The sequence below is a fragment of the Epinephelus moara genome, chromosome 1, assembly GCF_006386435.1.
Source record: "Epinephelus moara isolate mb chromosome 1, YSFRI_EMoa_1.0, whole genome shotgun sequence".
NCBI classification, from domain to species: Eukaryota; Metazoa; Chordata; class Actinopteri; order Perciformes; family Serranidae; genus Epinephelus; species Epinephelus moara.
In genome coordinates this window covers 39,376,795-39,393,068 of record NC_065506.1, presented here as the reverse complement: position 1 = coordinate 39,393,068, position 16,274 = coordinate 39,376,795, and the positions used below count along the sequence as shown (strand labels likewise).

General features: G+C 42.4%; 1 protein-coding gene across 13 annotated transcripts in view; it reads right to left on the bottom strand.

Moving 5' to 3' along the window:
- Positions 1-16,274, bottom strand: part of neo1a (neogenin 1a) — a 254,047-nt gene that overhangs the window by 94,062 nt on the left and 143,711 nt on the right. For all 13 annotated transcript variants that reach the window (XM_050068070.1, XM_050068757.1, XM_050068925.1 and 10 more), the window contains exon 5: positions 3,738-3,874. In XM_050068070.1, the coding sequence (XP_049924027.1) occupies positions 3,738-3,874 (137 nt within the window). The remainder of the gene's footprint in view (positions 1-3,737; positions 3,875-16,274) is intronic.

The window sequence follows — 16,274 nt, the reverse complement described above, 5'->3', positions numbered from 1 at the left end:
AAATCTGTAACTTCATTACAATGTAAAGTCTACGAGCCCAGCAGGAACTCGCAGGCAGGGCCAGTGGGAGAAACACTACTGGGCATATTCAGTGTGCCGCATACTGCAGAGCTAAACCTGGAAGCTAGAAATCTTTTCTGGCGTATCTGCCAGGCGAGCAGCTCCATGGGAATGAATAGGCGCCGTCTTGGCGTCAGGTATCTAGTTATTATTTAAATCTATGGTAGATATGGTGTCGGAAATACTTAATAGCAGTGTGCTTTTTTTGAGTTTTAGGAATAAAGAAATGTTTCAAAGACTAGTATTATGAAGAGAGTTGTTGGGAAGATCGAGACAGAGAGAGATTGTGGTAAAAAAAATAAATAACGAGACAGAGAGAGATTGTGGTAAAAAAAATAAATAAATAATATTAATAAAAAGTTCTGATTATTGACAACTTGTTATGATGATTTCATGTGCTGGTCATTTGTGATGACTTTACAGTGCAGACTGTTGGTCAAGGTATCACTGGTCACACCATACATTCCACCATACACGGGTTAAATACGTTTTTATATACATTTTTTTCTGTACTATGCACCGTGACACGCTGAGCTTAATCATGTGTTAATTATAGACCAGTGTTGCACAAATTAGGTTCTTACTTTCAAAGTAGGAGTTTGAAAGCGAAGATTAGTCAGCATTCACTCGGGAAATAGCAGCTGTTGCTGGTGAAAGTGTGATAATTAATGCTCATAAAAAAATATGTCTCAAAAGCCATAATGTATGTCTTGAATTCTAATTTGCTTATCAACACTGAATTCCTGAGTGATAAATACAACAGCATCAGCAGTCCAGTTCCTTCACAGATTTGACCTAAAATTAGACGCAGAACAAACATCATTTACACCTGAAGCCCATCAACAGCTGGTGATTTGTTGATTTAAATCATAAACAGGGGAAATCTTACAGTATATAAACAGACATATGCGTGGGAGCAAATACAAATGCAGTTTAAATAGCGATGCTGATTTTCTGTACTGTTCACGCAATATTTAATATTAAGTATTATTAGTGTGAGTAGATTTATTTGGACACACACTGGGGAAACCCATTGTACGGTGCTTCTGTTGCAGAGGTGTTTATATGCGTCTTCTCACTATGTTGTCTGGAAACTGCCAGCTACTCTTTCAGTCTCTTCTAATTCTAGTACATGTCTTTCTCCTGCCAGCAGTATGCGCAGCTCAAATCTTTCTGTTATTCCTGTGTGGGGTGGAGTTATGTAAAATGGCAGATATAAACAGGTACAAATACTCCATACGCTACATATGCATACTTATGCTGAATGCATCACTCACTGTCAACACTGCTTACAAAAATACCTACAGAAACATATCCTGTCTTCATGGTGTGCAGCTCATCTCAGCAGGGCCGAGTTACCCGCCTGTGCACCGCGACGTAGTGCATGCAAGAAACACACCCTCGTTCATTTCATTTCAAACTAAATTGTCAGTGGCTTTGTTTCAGGTCTGGGATATGAGTCCTGAGGGCATTTAATAAGCTCATTCCAAAACATAATCAGAAGAAATGAGACTGTTTTCAGCTCTCCACCACTGCACTCTCCTTACTAACTAATGCATCCTCACTAAACTCCAATCTCTGCCTTAATTTAGCCTGCACAGTCACTTTGATTCTAATTTACTCATAAAAAATAAAGCCATGAGTACGTTAAAAGATTGGCTGACTTGTAACTATGAAGGCCTGATTTAAAGGCTCCGTATGTGTCATTCAGAACATTAATATAGCAGCAAGAAGTAATGGTGCCCTGAGCAAGGGATGAAACCTTGCTACCTCTGTGTGTGTGTGTTTTAACCCGAGCTTCTTTGCGGTTTGTTGTGGTAGCCGGTCCGGTCGCGCATGCATGTTTGTGCATGTGTATGTCCTGCTGTCTAGCTCATCACCGCCTCTTTGAACTGTGCACATTTGGCAGTTACTGCTGATATCGGGGTGGTGTCATCGTGAAGGCATAGCACCAACCCTCCGTTATCTCCCTGGTTAGACAGCTTTGATTCCCTGCCTGAGCTCGACTGGGCCTGACCCAGTCTCCCGGGTTTGGACCAGGCTGTAATTCTCAACACTCCCTAGTTCTAGCCAAAGTGGTGTTGTTTTTGTTTGTTTGTTCTTTTCTGTTTTTAATAGTTCTTGTGCACAATTGGCAGGAATGCATTGTGCTAAATCAGGAGGGAAAGAGAAAGAAAGGGGCTGCAAGGTGACTTGGTTGGCAGTGTATGCTTCTGCCTCCCCAGCAGTGAGACAGATGTGTATATCATGTAACAGAGATCATCCACGTGCCACATTGACATGGACTGCCCTTCACACTGGAAGACAGAGACACATCGAGGGGCGCAGCATGTCCTGCTGAACATGTTAGGTGTGAGACGCACAGCCGACAATAGACCATTGAAATACCAGAAGGAAGAAGGAGAAGTGGTGCGAGGAGACATGTCTGCCCTTGGCTTGTCTTGCGCTACGCATGTGGCCTACACTGCTGTAAGCATTCATACTTTTGCAGTGGTGTGTCTGTGTCGCTCTGCAGTTACACCTCCAAATTGCTGGTCAGCGGTGGAGTTTCTGTGAAGTTCTGTAAAATCTGACTGATTCAAATACACATAAAACATGGCTAAATGGTAACAAGTTCACTCCGTTAAAACTGACAAGATTCACAGACAAAACACCTGTCTTTTGCTAGACACATTTTCCCCACAAATACAACATGCTAACATCATTAGCACAAGCCTATGGTATTTTACATTGTATAAATTAGCCCACTGGCTAGTGGAGCTATCCTCTACTGATATGAAGCCAGGAAACAAAATTCAGCTTCAATACAGTAACAAGGTAACCTGGAAATCCAGATGCCCCGCCCCTAGAAAATTCGAATTTGCTCTGCACGGGGACCTGGCCCCGACGAGCAGAGCCCGGTGAATCGCCATCGGACCAATCAGATCAGTCTATCTGACAGAGGTGGGCTCTGGGCAGGCGTAACATGATGACGACAGTGCTGTGCCGCAGGATTCGAAAAGTAAACAGCCAAGATGGCAGCTGCCGAAGGACCGCGTCCATTCGATTTAGCTTTGGAAGAAACGCTAAGCCAACTACACTTATCTTTTTCCTTGAGAGATGAACAGAAGACTGCCCTAGAAGCCTTCCCTACCAGGAAGGACGTTTTTGCCGTTTTGCCAACGGGATATGGCAAAAGCATAATATATCAGTTAGCCCCACTGGCCGGCAAACCAATGGGGCTTAGTGCAATGAATACGCCTTGTTTTTTGCTCTGATTTGCCATCGTGCTATCCAATTGCGTGCGGCGGCATTTGAGATGCCTCAGTTAGTGCCGCCCCTTGGGTAGGAAGGGTGTATTGGTGAGGGCCAGACTCAAAATCTTTCTAGATTTGAGTCTGGACTTCCAGGTTAATAACAAGGTTCACTGACAAAACAACTGTCTTAGGTCTGCGTCGCCACAACGTGTGGTTACACTTCTTCAGAGGTGCACATCAGGCTACAGCATAGGTATGGTGTAAGTATGGTATTGATGTGAAGCAGAAGTATAAATCCTGCTTACGTGGCGGCTCAGCCACCTCTACATTAAGAAACTTGTCGAGATACGCTCTGAATTACACATGCAGCCCCTTTAAATCCTGTGGTAATATTCGGTCCACACAGCATATGTAGCAGACAATGTGGGTTGTTGAAGGTACCTTGTATGGTGAGCTGGGCCTGGGCTTCTACAGTTGCGTTGGCATTGTCCGCCATGCAGGTGTAGATGCCGGCATCCTCCTCCGTGAGATTGAAGATCTGGATACTGCCTCCACCCAGCAGCTCCACACGACCCTCACTGGAAACACAAAGAGATAAAGTTGTTAGAACGAAATTAAAGTAGTTAGGTGTGACTGTGAACAAGTCTGTGCCCTTGATTCCTTTCTAAAAATAGCATTCATGACCTTTTGGGCTTTGCTGCATGTAACGCTGTCAGCAGCACATGCCTTGGATGTCAGCGTACCTTCTTTTATAGCCAGACTTGTAAAATATGTAGCGAGTCATAACAGTCCATTTCCATGAAGCATATTCCCTCCCTGCTCATTCAGATCACTGCACTGAGTAGTAAAAGTCGCAGCCTCTAGAGCTCTGTGTTCACCTACTGGCCCGAGGTTGACTCCCCGTCTCTTCCTCGCCTCCCTGGCTCTGTCACCTTTTACTAACCCACTGAATAAATAAAAGATCCTAAAAGCACAGTCAACTGCAATCATGATTTATGAGCCGCTCAAGAATTCATAAAAACCTTGTGGCATAAACGAATACGTTTAAAAAATACATGTCGTACTGAAGCTACAGCTGGGGCTTGTACTGTAGTTTGTAAAGTGTCACTGCTGCAGTGGTTAGATCGCCTTAACAAATGTTCAGGTTCTCTTTCATCAGCTTTTAATTAAGTGCGGTGACATGCATATACAGAGTAACAATACTGCAATCCAACAAGGAGAAGTGATTCAAGAACTGCCGTTTCTTTTCAGTCAGTATTGACAGAGGTCATATTTATCTGCAGCAAAATTATCATATGATTACTGAAGGTTCACAACCTCAACACAATGTGAGTGTCTTATTTTCTCATGCAGGCTCCAAGTGCTGTTCACTGTGTTGTCCTCAAACATGCAATTATATATTATGTCCCTCCATTGAAACATTATGAAATACATTTACATACTGCAACACACAGCAGCAGGAGACGAGCTCAGTGAAAACTGAAGAACAACTGTTCGAGTGTAAGATCAGTCATGCTTTTCCAACAGGCTGGGCAATCTTAAATATTCATTATTCTAAACTATTTACGCCTAATCCAAAAATATAACCGCATATCTATTTGTATAGCCTCTTATTGAACCAGTGACCCTCCTCCATTTTAAACAGTCCCATCTTTGATTTTCCCAATAGGCCCAGGGGGGACGCAGTCTGTGGCCAAGTGCTAGCTTGATTCAACAACCACTGGAGCATGGGAGTAGGAGGAGGCTGAGAGGAAAGAAAACAGAAATCAATAGCTTACAGAGAGAACTCTGCATTCAGAGGGTGAGAAAACAGAGAGGAGAGTCAGAGCCAGCCGAGGAAGATAAAAATTCAAAGAGGGCCCCGGCAAGTGAGATGCAACTGAAGAAAGCCAGATCAGTGCATAATGGTTTTTGCGCAGAGGAGGTGAGGATACATGCAGAGGGAGAGAGTGCACTGAGGCAAACAACTCTATGCATCAGGTTGATTTAGTTTTAAACAATCTGCTGACTTGCTAGAGCCTCTGCAGCCGCTCCTGTTTCTCTCTCCCTGACTAGCTCTGGCAGCACTGGCATTGAGACCATCTGCCTGTCTGTCTGTGTGCTGGAGAGCATTCGAGTGGCACTCGACCTGCTGTCACCAAAATGACATCACTGTTTCACTTGTATTGAAGGGATAAAATAGACTATTAATTCCAGCATGAAGCACAGTCACATAAAAGTATAATAGTCAGCACACACTTCAGCTTCAGGTTAGCGAGACTTAATGTCTGATATGAGTAAAACTTAAGTGCCTGAAAAATAAGAAACTCACTGATGTTAGCAGCAGCAATAATGTGCCTAATAGGGCTCACCCAAATGCCTCAAAGCTTCGATCGCTGCCATGGCGATCAATGTCCAAATCAGTATTCAAATGCTCCGTTTTTCTATACCATTACCCCAAAAACACCACTAAGCCTATGAGCTAAGAAACAGTAACATAACAACAAACATAATTCATTATGAATCAACATCACGTTTTAGTCGTCCTCACACAAGAGCACTTAAACATGGTGACAGACCTAGTTTTGTGACTCCGACACTTTGACCACATGTGATGGCTCACAGATCCGCTAACGAGATGTTGAAAAAGTCAAGCGCCCGGCATAGTTCCAAAATCTTGGTAATCTCAGGTATTTCTCAATGACGCTTAGGGTGCCTTCAGACCTAGAGTTCATTTGCTTTGGTCTGAATCAGGGACTCGTATGGCAGCATTTACCAGCGGACCAGATCAAATGCCTTGTGTGAGAAAGCTGCTCTTGATTGGTCAGAATTTCCATGTGAGAAAAATCCAGGAAGTAAACAAAATGTTGAAGAAGAGTACACTTGCAAGATAAATGTGACACTTTCTAATGTCACAATGGAGGGACAACTACGCAGGTTGATTTTAGCGCTGCTCATCGTGGACTATATTGCTGTCATTGTTCATTTTAGTCAAACCATACAGTTTGAAAACGAGGCGCGGCTCCAACTAGAAAACAATGTTTTGATGCATTGGATGTGCTGAATGTGCATATTAAGGCAGTACAGGAGGAGGTGCACATTAATAATCCTCCAGGACTGTAACATGCTCATGTTTAACCCAAACAATGTGTCATGTGACTGCAGTTGGTTCAGACCCAGGTCGGAACACGTTCTCACCACAAACAAACTGCACCAGAGTTTGTTTGTAACCAGACCAAGACCACCTCTTCAAGACGGTCTCAGTCTGGTTGTTTTGGTGCGCACCTGAGTGTGATTGCTGTGTTCACACCTGCCCAAACGAACCGCACTTAGGAGGCAAACGAACTTGAGTTCAATTGAACTGAACTCAACAGGGCAGGTGTGAAAGCACCCTTAGACGCCCAAGGATGAATGAGTCAGTCGGTTCTTGTCATTGTGGGTAGGTGTTCTAATATTTCTACATGTTTTCTTGTGTGGTTGTTTGGCTGTAACTTTTTGTGTGCTGCTGTCTTGGCCAGGTCTCCCTTATAAAAGAGATCGATCTCAACGGGACTTACCTGGTTAAATGTGGGTTACATAAAAAAAAAGATTCATACCGGCAGCGATGCAAATTTGTAACAACTACTGGGCAGTCTGTCTGAGGTAAGTTGTTGTAAAGCTTGAGCTACTTCACTCTGTTTTATTGAGTTTCCTTCTGGCAAAGTGCTCAGAGTGAATTTGAGTTTTCTCTGATAAACAGTTACGCAATGTATATGTTAACGGATTTTATTGTGAAAGGTAAGAACAGAAAGAGTAGATATCTGGTATGGGCTGCCTTTGACAAGGTAGAACGGAGCTATAAAGTTTGCCTTCTTGGTTTGGACATGTTCTCGAATAAAATCTACGTCCTTTTTTCAGTGCATAATATTCACAATGTGTGTGAAAGTGCTCGCGTAAAAACACCCCATTGTTCGTGAAGGCCTTTAGGCTGCAGAAAATACAGAACCACTGGAAATGAAGTCCTTTCCATGTTTCCCCTGTTCAAGGGTTTTTTGGGAGAGATTTTTTCTTCTCCGCTGTGAGGGTCCAAAGACAGAAGGCACCGTACGTTGTAAAGCCTTTTAAGGCAAACTGTGATTTGTGATCTTGGGATATAAAAATAAAACTGCACTGAATTGAAATGCCAAATGCCTTTCTGTACATTGAACACTTCCCTGTGCACATTATAGATTACGTCTGACTCTCCTGAGAGGCTCTGCATGTCAAATCCCCGCTGAATGAGAAATTCCTCTCAGACACGTCCCTGAGTTTGTTGTGCCAGGCATTCCTGCAGTTAGCCTCACCAGGACAACTATTCACACTCTTGGCCTTTAGTGCCGCATGCACCATAAAGGCCATTGACAGCTTTCTCTTGTACTTGAAAGCAGAACACACAGCACATATCAAACCAGAGCAAGTCTGTCTAACTGTAGCAGCTAAAGTGCTCTGCGGAACAAAGAATGTGTTACTGTTAATAAACCATGAGAGACGGAGACAAAGTAAACTGGTGTGAGCTGAATGGGCTGTAGACACCTCGTGCTGTTGTGAAGTAGCACTTGTGATCATTTAAATAAAGATAAAGCGTCTGCTGTATGGATATGAAGGATATCTCGTGCATTAGCTGCAGGTCCTTGGTGAGAGATGCTGCTAAGTGAGGCTGTAATTAAAACGGCATTATCCGAATTCACCTACAAAGGGCTGTGAAATTGGCTCAGCGTTGCCACTGTCACTTTTTATCTTGTTACAAAACAGCAGATGCCCATGTGTGGATTCATACAGTACAAGCAACGTGAAGATTACAGGTAAATGTGTCAGGTAGACGAGGCGCACAATACTAATTGGCCTTGCTCTCTCTGCAGGTTTTGAGTCTGTGGTTTTACTAAATCTACTTCCAGCAGCAGCAACTTTCCACATTGTCTCCATTGTGATGTGCACACAGGATATATAATGGTTTTATATCCAGCTTAGTGGTGTCACCAGGGTGGAATTCAGTACAATATCTTGACATATATCAATACTCTGTACCATTTTCGACACCACAGGGAAATTTCACATTGAGTACTGAAATAGTTTAAAATATTTTTAATCAATATGTATCAATAAACTGATATACACATACATTTGAGATTGCTGATTTGGCCACAAAGGTGCAATTAAAAAAAAAAAGTTTACCTGTCAAAAACTTTGCAGATTTTGTATTTGCCGTATTATACCCAGGGTAGGGTACTGTTCACATTTGAATCGATGTCGGTATCAGGTACCCAATGGTAACTCCCCCCCCCCCCCGGTAGTTTGTTTTCTTTATAATAACAAAATAGGGGTGAGCGATGTGGCTCTAAAGTAATATAATGATATTTCAGGGTATTTTTGCAAAAACGATATTCTTGATGTGGCAGAATTGATTGAGTTGTTGTTTTTCCACCTGGACCTTTATGCTCTGCCATTTCTCCTCTAATCATCACGCTGTAACCTGTGACAGGCTGTTATGACACCACAACTTTTGCACACTCACAAATATGTAGTTTTTTTGTCAAGATGCGAGCATCACGTAGGTTTACATTACCAAAGGTTTATGACAAAATCACTTGACCACACCGACTCCCGTGTGTGCACGGCGAGAGAGGAGAGGGAGAGACGCTGTGCTGCTGCCAGAGGAGCCGCTGAATGAGTTCCCTCTGAGCGGTAACTCACTAAAAGAGTCTGAGAAGTCCGGGGCTGTTCATAAAACATTCAGGACGCCACAGTTTATTCCACACTACTGAAGCTGCTCCTCTTTTTGGAACCACCAAGGAGTTGGTAATAATTTCGCTTTCAGCCATGCTTGTTGCTGCCGTGGGTAACAGTATGACGTCACTGTCAACAGGTCCTAAGAAGTAGACAAAAAAGCAGTTCTGATCTTCTGCTCTTTTCTCTTATGACACGTAGAGCTAATACTCTGTCTGTCTGCTTGTCTGAGTATATGAGTGTCTTCTATTAGTTAAAAAGAATAGAATAAAAATAGACCAGACGCTATAACTAATGCAGGAGATTGGCACTGCAGGGATAGTTTTGGCTCACTGGGAAGCCGACGGAGCGGCCCGTGGAGTGGCCAACAGGGTGGCTGACAGAGCAGCCGACGGACTGGTCCACGGAGCAACCCATGGAGCGGCCAACAGGGCGGCTGACAGAGCGGCCAACAGTGCAGCTCACTGCTTCAGGGCACTTCTGCCTCCTATCTGAAGTTGAACTCAGCGGCTCTTTGGAGCTCTGTGGCTGTCTTCCAGGCTTGGGGGCCCTTCGTGGAACTTCCGTCTCTTGTCTAAACCTGGGGTTCTCATTTAGAAGCACTCCCAGGTACCAAAATTTGGCACCAATGAACATGAATCAGCACTTGGCAGTACCTACATAATTTAGTTGCTACTCTTTAAGTTCTAAGTTTGGTACCGAACCCTTATTGTAACACTTAAAAATCATCTCTAAGTTTCAAAACGGTGGACGGAACGACAACACCCTCTTCTTTCTGATCCTTTCTAGCGAGTAACTGGTCCGGAAAAGGTGTTGAGGATGTCCTGTCACCGTGTAGAGGTCTCTAACACAATCTCGTCCCCTGTTCTGCCATTCAGCTTTGAAGGCGGTGGCAGCCGCAGAGAATTCAGAGAAGGGCTTCAGGGGGGGAAGAACACATTTGGTATGTGTGAGTGGTGACTCAGCCTTCCGTAAAACAGAGTGGTGGCAAGGTCAGTACACCTGGGCGAGGGGAAGCTGCAGATCACTGAAGAAGTAAGGCTGTCTGAGTGTGTGTGTGTTGATGAAGGCATGCAGTACGCTGTCACAGAGCAATCAGTGGCGCTGTGACAGTGGTTGGGCATGGGTCACGCTACCTGCAGCACAAAGAGGAGGCAGGTTGAATCACAACTGTCACAACAAAAAAAGGGGGATTCATTATTAATGGATAGAGTGACAATCTCTAAACTTTTCTTTGTTTGGCCTCTTTTTTCCTCCGTTTAAATCAGGTTCCTTTTTCACTCCCTACATTCCTCTATGTCGACAAACCCCTCCACCATCTTTGTACGCAAATTGAACTTCCCCCTTTTGACCAGAACGTAATCACAACAGTTCCATGAATTTGAATCATGTTCAAGGTGTGAAGAAAGCAGCAGGATTTCATTTCGCAGCCAAGCAGGGCGGACAGGAATGAATTCTCCCGCTTCCAAAAAACAAACATTTTGTTCTTTAACTATTCCTGTTCAGATATGAGCTTTTAGTAAACAGGGAACTGAATGTGAGAGACAGAGTGGAGAAGAAATAAATCAGACTAGCTAAGGAAATAAATGACTGAATAAACAAATAGAAAATTAATGTGAGAAACAACCTAGTGCCAGCAGCAAAGGCTGGGGCTTCTCAAGTGACTCAGCCATGAAAACGTTTTTGTTTTCCTCTGGCTGGTAATGGAAAGCCGCAGGGCCCTCGAGACAAAAACAGCTCTTGCATACCTGACTTTATTTGCTTTTTTTATATATTTTTTTTTACCGTACCAGGGTCCCCTAGAGTAAACCGATCGTTTGATTAGTGCATATTACAATGAAGTCTGCAGCCCATAACTCACATAATATACTTTTAGATGGCTCTGGTGGGCCACTCGAAGCCACGTGAACCCTGTGTGTCCCGTGCTGTGTCACGTCTGCAGAACTTCAGCACTCCACTGGATTATAGAGCCTTTAAATGGGACGTATATCCACATAATGTGTGGTGAAGGGCCACAGTAAAGCACTGCAGCTGAGCTGTTTGAAACACTGTTAGAGACAATGTGCAGATCCAGGCTGACAGTGAATATAAACCCATATTGTTAGTTCTATTTTAACTGATGATGCCACACGGTTTTTGCTTTTAGAGGTAATTAGAATATGTCTGTGAGCAGATTTTCTTCTCACTATAGATTCAGCCAATGGGCAGAACCCAGTGTAATCCTCTTATCCTCAATTCCTACATGACAATAAAAGCAACATTATGACAAGAATGCAAAGAAGAACAATAGATGCTGTGACAGGAAACACGCTTTGGAGAGAGCCAGAGAGATTGTGTGTGTTTGTGATGTGCTGGAGACAGAGAGAGATCCTAAAAATGAGGCTTCTTATGCTCCACTGCCAGAAAACCATGTTGCTTGTCTTGTTTTCTCAGCCCCACATGCAGGCAGAACCACTCCATTACCTTAACTCACTCTGCTGCTTCCATATATCATTTTTCCAGTGTTGAGGAAATTTTGAGTTTCTAAGCAGAACTCTGACCATATGAGCCTCCTGAGTGTGTGAAAGAATGTGCTGGACACCTTCAGTACTGTAGATGCCAGCCTCTGTCGATGAGGGAAACATGTGGAGCAGGAGAGTTGCTATTCATACTCACATGGATCTGAACTCTTTCTTGGACGCTACTTCTTATAAACACTTTATTAGGTGAACCTCTAAAATCTGATGCAATCTAATATAAAATTTCAGGCCCAGGTCAGACCAAAGATTCTTTAAAAAACTTTGCAGGTGAAAGTTGCAGCTGTGTAAACGGGCCTGCCAGCTGATGATGTCACCTGCGACTCATCGGTGTCAAGTCACCAGTGGCTGGTTTTAAAAACTAAAGTGGGATTTATACTTCTGCTCTGAATCAACACTGTACCGTAACCTACACCGTAGCCTGAGAAGCACCTCCCCAGAAATGTCACGGCAACGCAGACCTGTCTGTTCTTGTAAGCTGAAACCATTTCCCTCAGCGGAGACGAAGCTTTTATTTACTTTTATTTCACAGAAAAGAAACAATACATTGTGAAGACAATAAAGCCTCCACAAAAACCATTTTAATTCTTTTGTGTGATTTATCCTGGCTTCATATGAGCAGAGGAAATTTCTGCGAGTCACGAGTTGGAAAACGTGTTTAGTATAAGACAGTTGCTTTATCACTGAACCTTGTGAGCTGTGATAGAATCTAATTTTGCTTTGTTACCTTTGTTTAATGTTGCTGTTGTCCCTGGCTTCATATGAGTAGAGGAAAAGTCCACAAGCCACTAGGCTAATTTATACAATGTAAAATGCCATAGGCTTGTGCTAATAACATTAACATGTTGTATTTGTGGGGAAAACGTGTCCAGATAAAGACAAGTGTTTGTCTGTGAATGCTGCGAGTTACAGTGAAGCTGATTTGTGTACTTAAGCTTGAAATTGTCGCTATTAAGACATGTTTAATGTGTGTTTAATGTGTGTTTAATGTGTGTTTTGAATCAACTTCACAGGAACCCGTTTCTAACTAGCCAGATGGTGGCTCCCTGCTGCTGCTAGCTGCGTGTGCGCATGTCATACACACATACTCACAACGGAAAAGAAACCAAAAAAACAAAAACAAACTACTCTTGGACAATTACTCGACAAATCAATTGGAAGAAAATTAATCTGAAACTATTTGGACCATCGATTAACCGTTTCAGTTACTTTTCAAGCAAAGATGTCAAATATTTGCTGGTTCCAGCTTCCTGAACGTGAAAATTTACTGCTTTTCTTTTCTAAGTGAAGAGTCTTAAGGTTTTGAACTGTGGCTGGATAGAAGAAGTAATTCAACATTGTCATTCTGGGAAATTGTGATGAGCATTTTCCACATTTTTTAAGAATGCTAATTAATGGATTATTTGTAAAAACAATCTGCAGTTTCACTGGTAATGAAAACAATCATTAGTCGCAGCCTTAGTACTTATTACTTATCACTATTGAGACGATACACCATCTCATCTAGTCGTCGTATTGGTGTAAACGGGTAGGTTTAAGAACGTTGCAGGCTGGTGCATTAAAAGTAGTTGCAAGTTTCACTTCGTCTCATTGTGATTCTTTGCTCTGAACTGGGCTTTACACAGATAATAATGGCAGAGAAGTATTAATTCAACTTTATGGATATTTCTGAGGTTGTACAGTCGTTAGCAGTGATGTTGTGCTGGACTACATTATATTAAGAGGTGTTTCTAATCTTTTACCCACCACATTCACAGACCCCAGGGCGGTTAAATGTTACAACACCACCAACAACTACAATCTCTGCAATATACATACAGCTGAATTAAAGCCTCTGAAAAGTTTTTACAAAAACTGAACATCTCATTTGGAAGGAAGTCAGCACAGTATGTGCAGAGCTGTTGTACTGGGTCGCATCGTATTATACAGATGGGCAGGGAGTTTACTTCCATACGCACAGTCTGCATTCAGATGACAAGAAGCTATGTCTCTCTATTTTTCCTCCTCAACAATAAGCCAGGCAGAAATCTTTGTATTCAGTGGAGTGAGTAACTGTTGTGTTAGTCAGCTGCTTTCCAAAGACTCTGACTCTGAAGCACCGCTAAGAACTGCTGCTGCTGCAGGATGACTTCAGCATGAGACGGACATTCGCCATTAACCTCGCTAACAGCTACTGTGAGGGAAGGAGCAAATGAAAATCATAGGCCATTAACACTGATAGGTTGTATCTGTGACAGGCTGAAAGGTTCAATCGCACTACCCATGTTTTTTATCACACCGTCAGTTTGAAAACAACATGTAAAGAGCAGACAAGTGCAGAATGTCTTAAAATTGGTCTGAAAAAAAGAAACTGAGAATTAAAAAAAATCAATGACAGCAGCTGATGGTGTGGGTGTTAACAATGTGACTGCACTTAAAAGGATGCTGAGAACAAAGCGGGTTAAAGTTCTGAGTGTCACTTTGTGACTTCACTCAAAAATACAGACAATTACAGATGATTGCATCTGAAGGATTGTTAGCTTGGATGGAATTTTAAATGGCAGTGCCATTTACTGAGCCATGCTGTCTCTTCAGTAGTTTAAACTGATTCTTCTGTGTGCAATGCTGCTTTGCCAGAGCTATCAGAATCTGCAAACCATTATAAAAGTGATGTGGGTTTGAATTCCACATCATTACCACTCATCTGGAATTCCTACTGCAAAATGTTGTTTGTGAACTGGCAATATCACAATGAGACATGTTGATATGCGACATTACAGTTATCCTTATGACTTTCATCAATTCCAACTCCTTGTTTGATACAGCTAACAAGTGGCATTACTGCTGCCAGTAACACGAATCATTTCGAACTCAACCTTGAGACCTGTATTACCATTATTAAAATACACTTGACGTTCCCACCAGCAGCCACAGATACTGCAAATCAACCAGGCTGTAAATATAAAGATTATAACTTCATGTGAATAACAAAATAGCATTTTGGCATCACCTCTCTTCCTTTACTTGCAAATTTTCTTTTGAAGAAGGAAATCAGGACATATTACCAGGCGCTTTTTTTTTAAGGCTTTTTTCGTAATGACATTGTAGGAGCATGTGAAAATTACAAAAATAGTTGCACTTTTTTTTTATTATTCATTAAAAATGGAAAATTGTTGTGACAATAAAACCACTCTGTTCTGAGTTTGTGGTTTATACTACACTAACGTCACTACTAACCATGCAAATTTAATTTAACCCACCATGAGTCTTTCAACACTTGCTTTATGTGCTTGATGTGTATGAAACAGCTGCCATTAGGGGCCGTACACGTCCCGCATTTTTTTTCAGCGCCCCCAGATAAAACCTAGAAAAGCACTCAGAGAGTGCAGACGTCCGCCAAGTAGGTGATATTCCCTCCCCCTGTGAATCAGATTTTGTAGCCTGCATCACAATTAGGTTATGTGCATCACTATCATTATTAGGTTATATATGCCTTCACCATGGAGACACTGAGGTGTATTTATTTCGTTTTTATTTTGTACCAACACAGAATAAGTTTTTTTGTATTTTTCACTTTCTTTTTTTCCAACACAGAACATTAATTTCAACTTTAGAATTACAACAATATTTAGCAAGTACAACAAGACAAACAAGATGGCGCTACTTTCACCGTCTTTAGAAATTGGAATTGCTGCTGAGGCTGTCAGACGATAGACGTTTTTATTATTTCATCCACTTTGCTTCAACCGATCACCACCAAAATGTTAGCATCTTTTCCTTGTCCCATTATCCACCTTTCCTGAAAATTTCATCAAAATCCGTTCAGAACTTTTTGAGTTATTTTGCAGACAAACAGACCAAAGCCGGTGAAAACATAACCTCCTTGGCCAAGGTAACAAGTTCAACTTTTGGCACGCAGCAGCCCACAGCGCATGTCATGTGACCAGGACCAACCAATCACAGCTGACAGATATCTTTCTCTTCTTCCGTATATATTCCATCTGTGATAAACACGGAAAAGTTGATCATGTCAATGCAGGGCTACCCAGAGCTTTGCATCTGTCCCACAGACGATAGGCCTACACACTTGTTAACAGCTCCTGGAAGAAGATCAACTCTGCACTGCTTCGCAACCTCAGAGGCAACCTGACGCCGCATTCTTGAAAGCTGGCACAAAAAAGGCACAAAACTAACCCTAACCGTAACCCTGATCCGTGTTTTCCAGGTGGTTAAAGATGTGGCATGTGTACAGCCCCATAAGGTGATGTGTCTCATCTGCTGTCAAAGCATTTCCACCATTCTCCAGGTATTGTAGAAAAGCACTTGATGAATTGATGACTTTCGTTTGTCTACCACCACAATGCTACATGCGGTGCATGACATTTTACTCCCAGTTTCCTGCTGAACATCAGGAAATTGCCTTGCTCGGTTTTTGGCAGTAATCTTTGCTAGTAAATGTGAGACATTCGTGACGCACATGTCTGCATCTGCACAACCAGAAACAAGGGAGTTAGTTTGGTGAGGTTATGCAGGAGACTGCTATAAATGGACTCAGTGGAAACTACAATGATTTGTAAAATTGGCGGAAAAGATGCAGTGATTGGACAAAATTGCAACGAAGGGGATTTGTTGAATTTGAGTTGATTGTTGCAATCACAGCATCGCAGCATCCTGCAGGGGCTTTGTTACCAAGACTGACTCTTAAGCAGTGGTCGAATTGTTAATTTTTAACAAGGGGGATGCAATGTAGCTTTGATTTTTT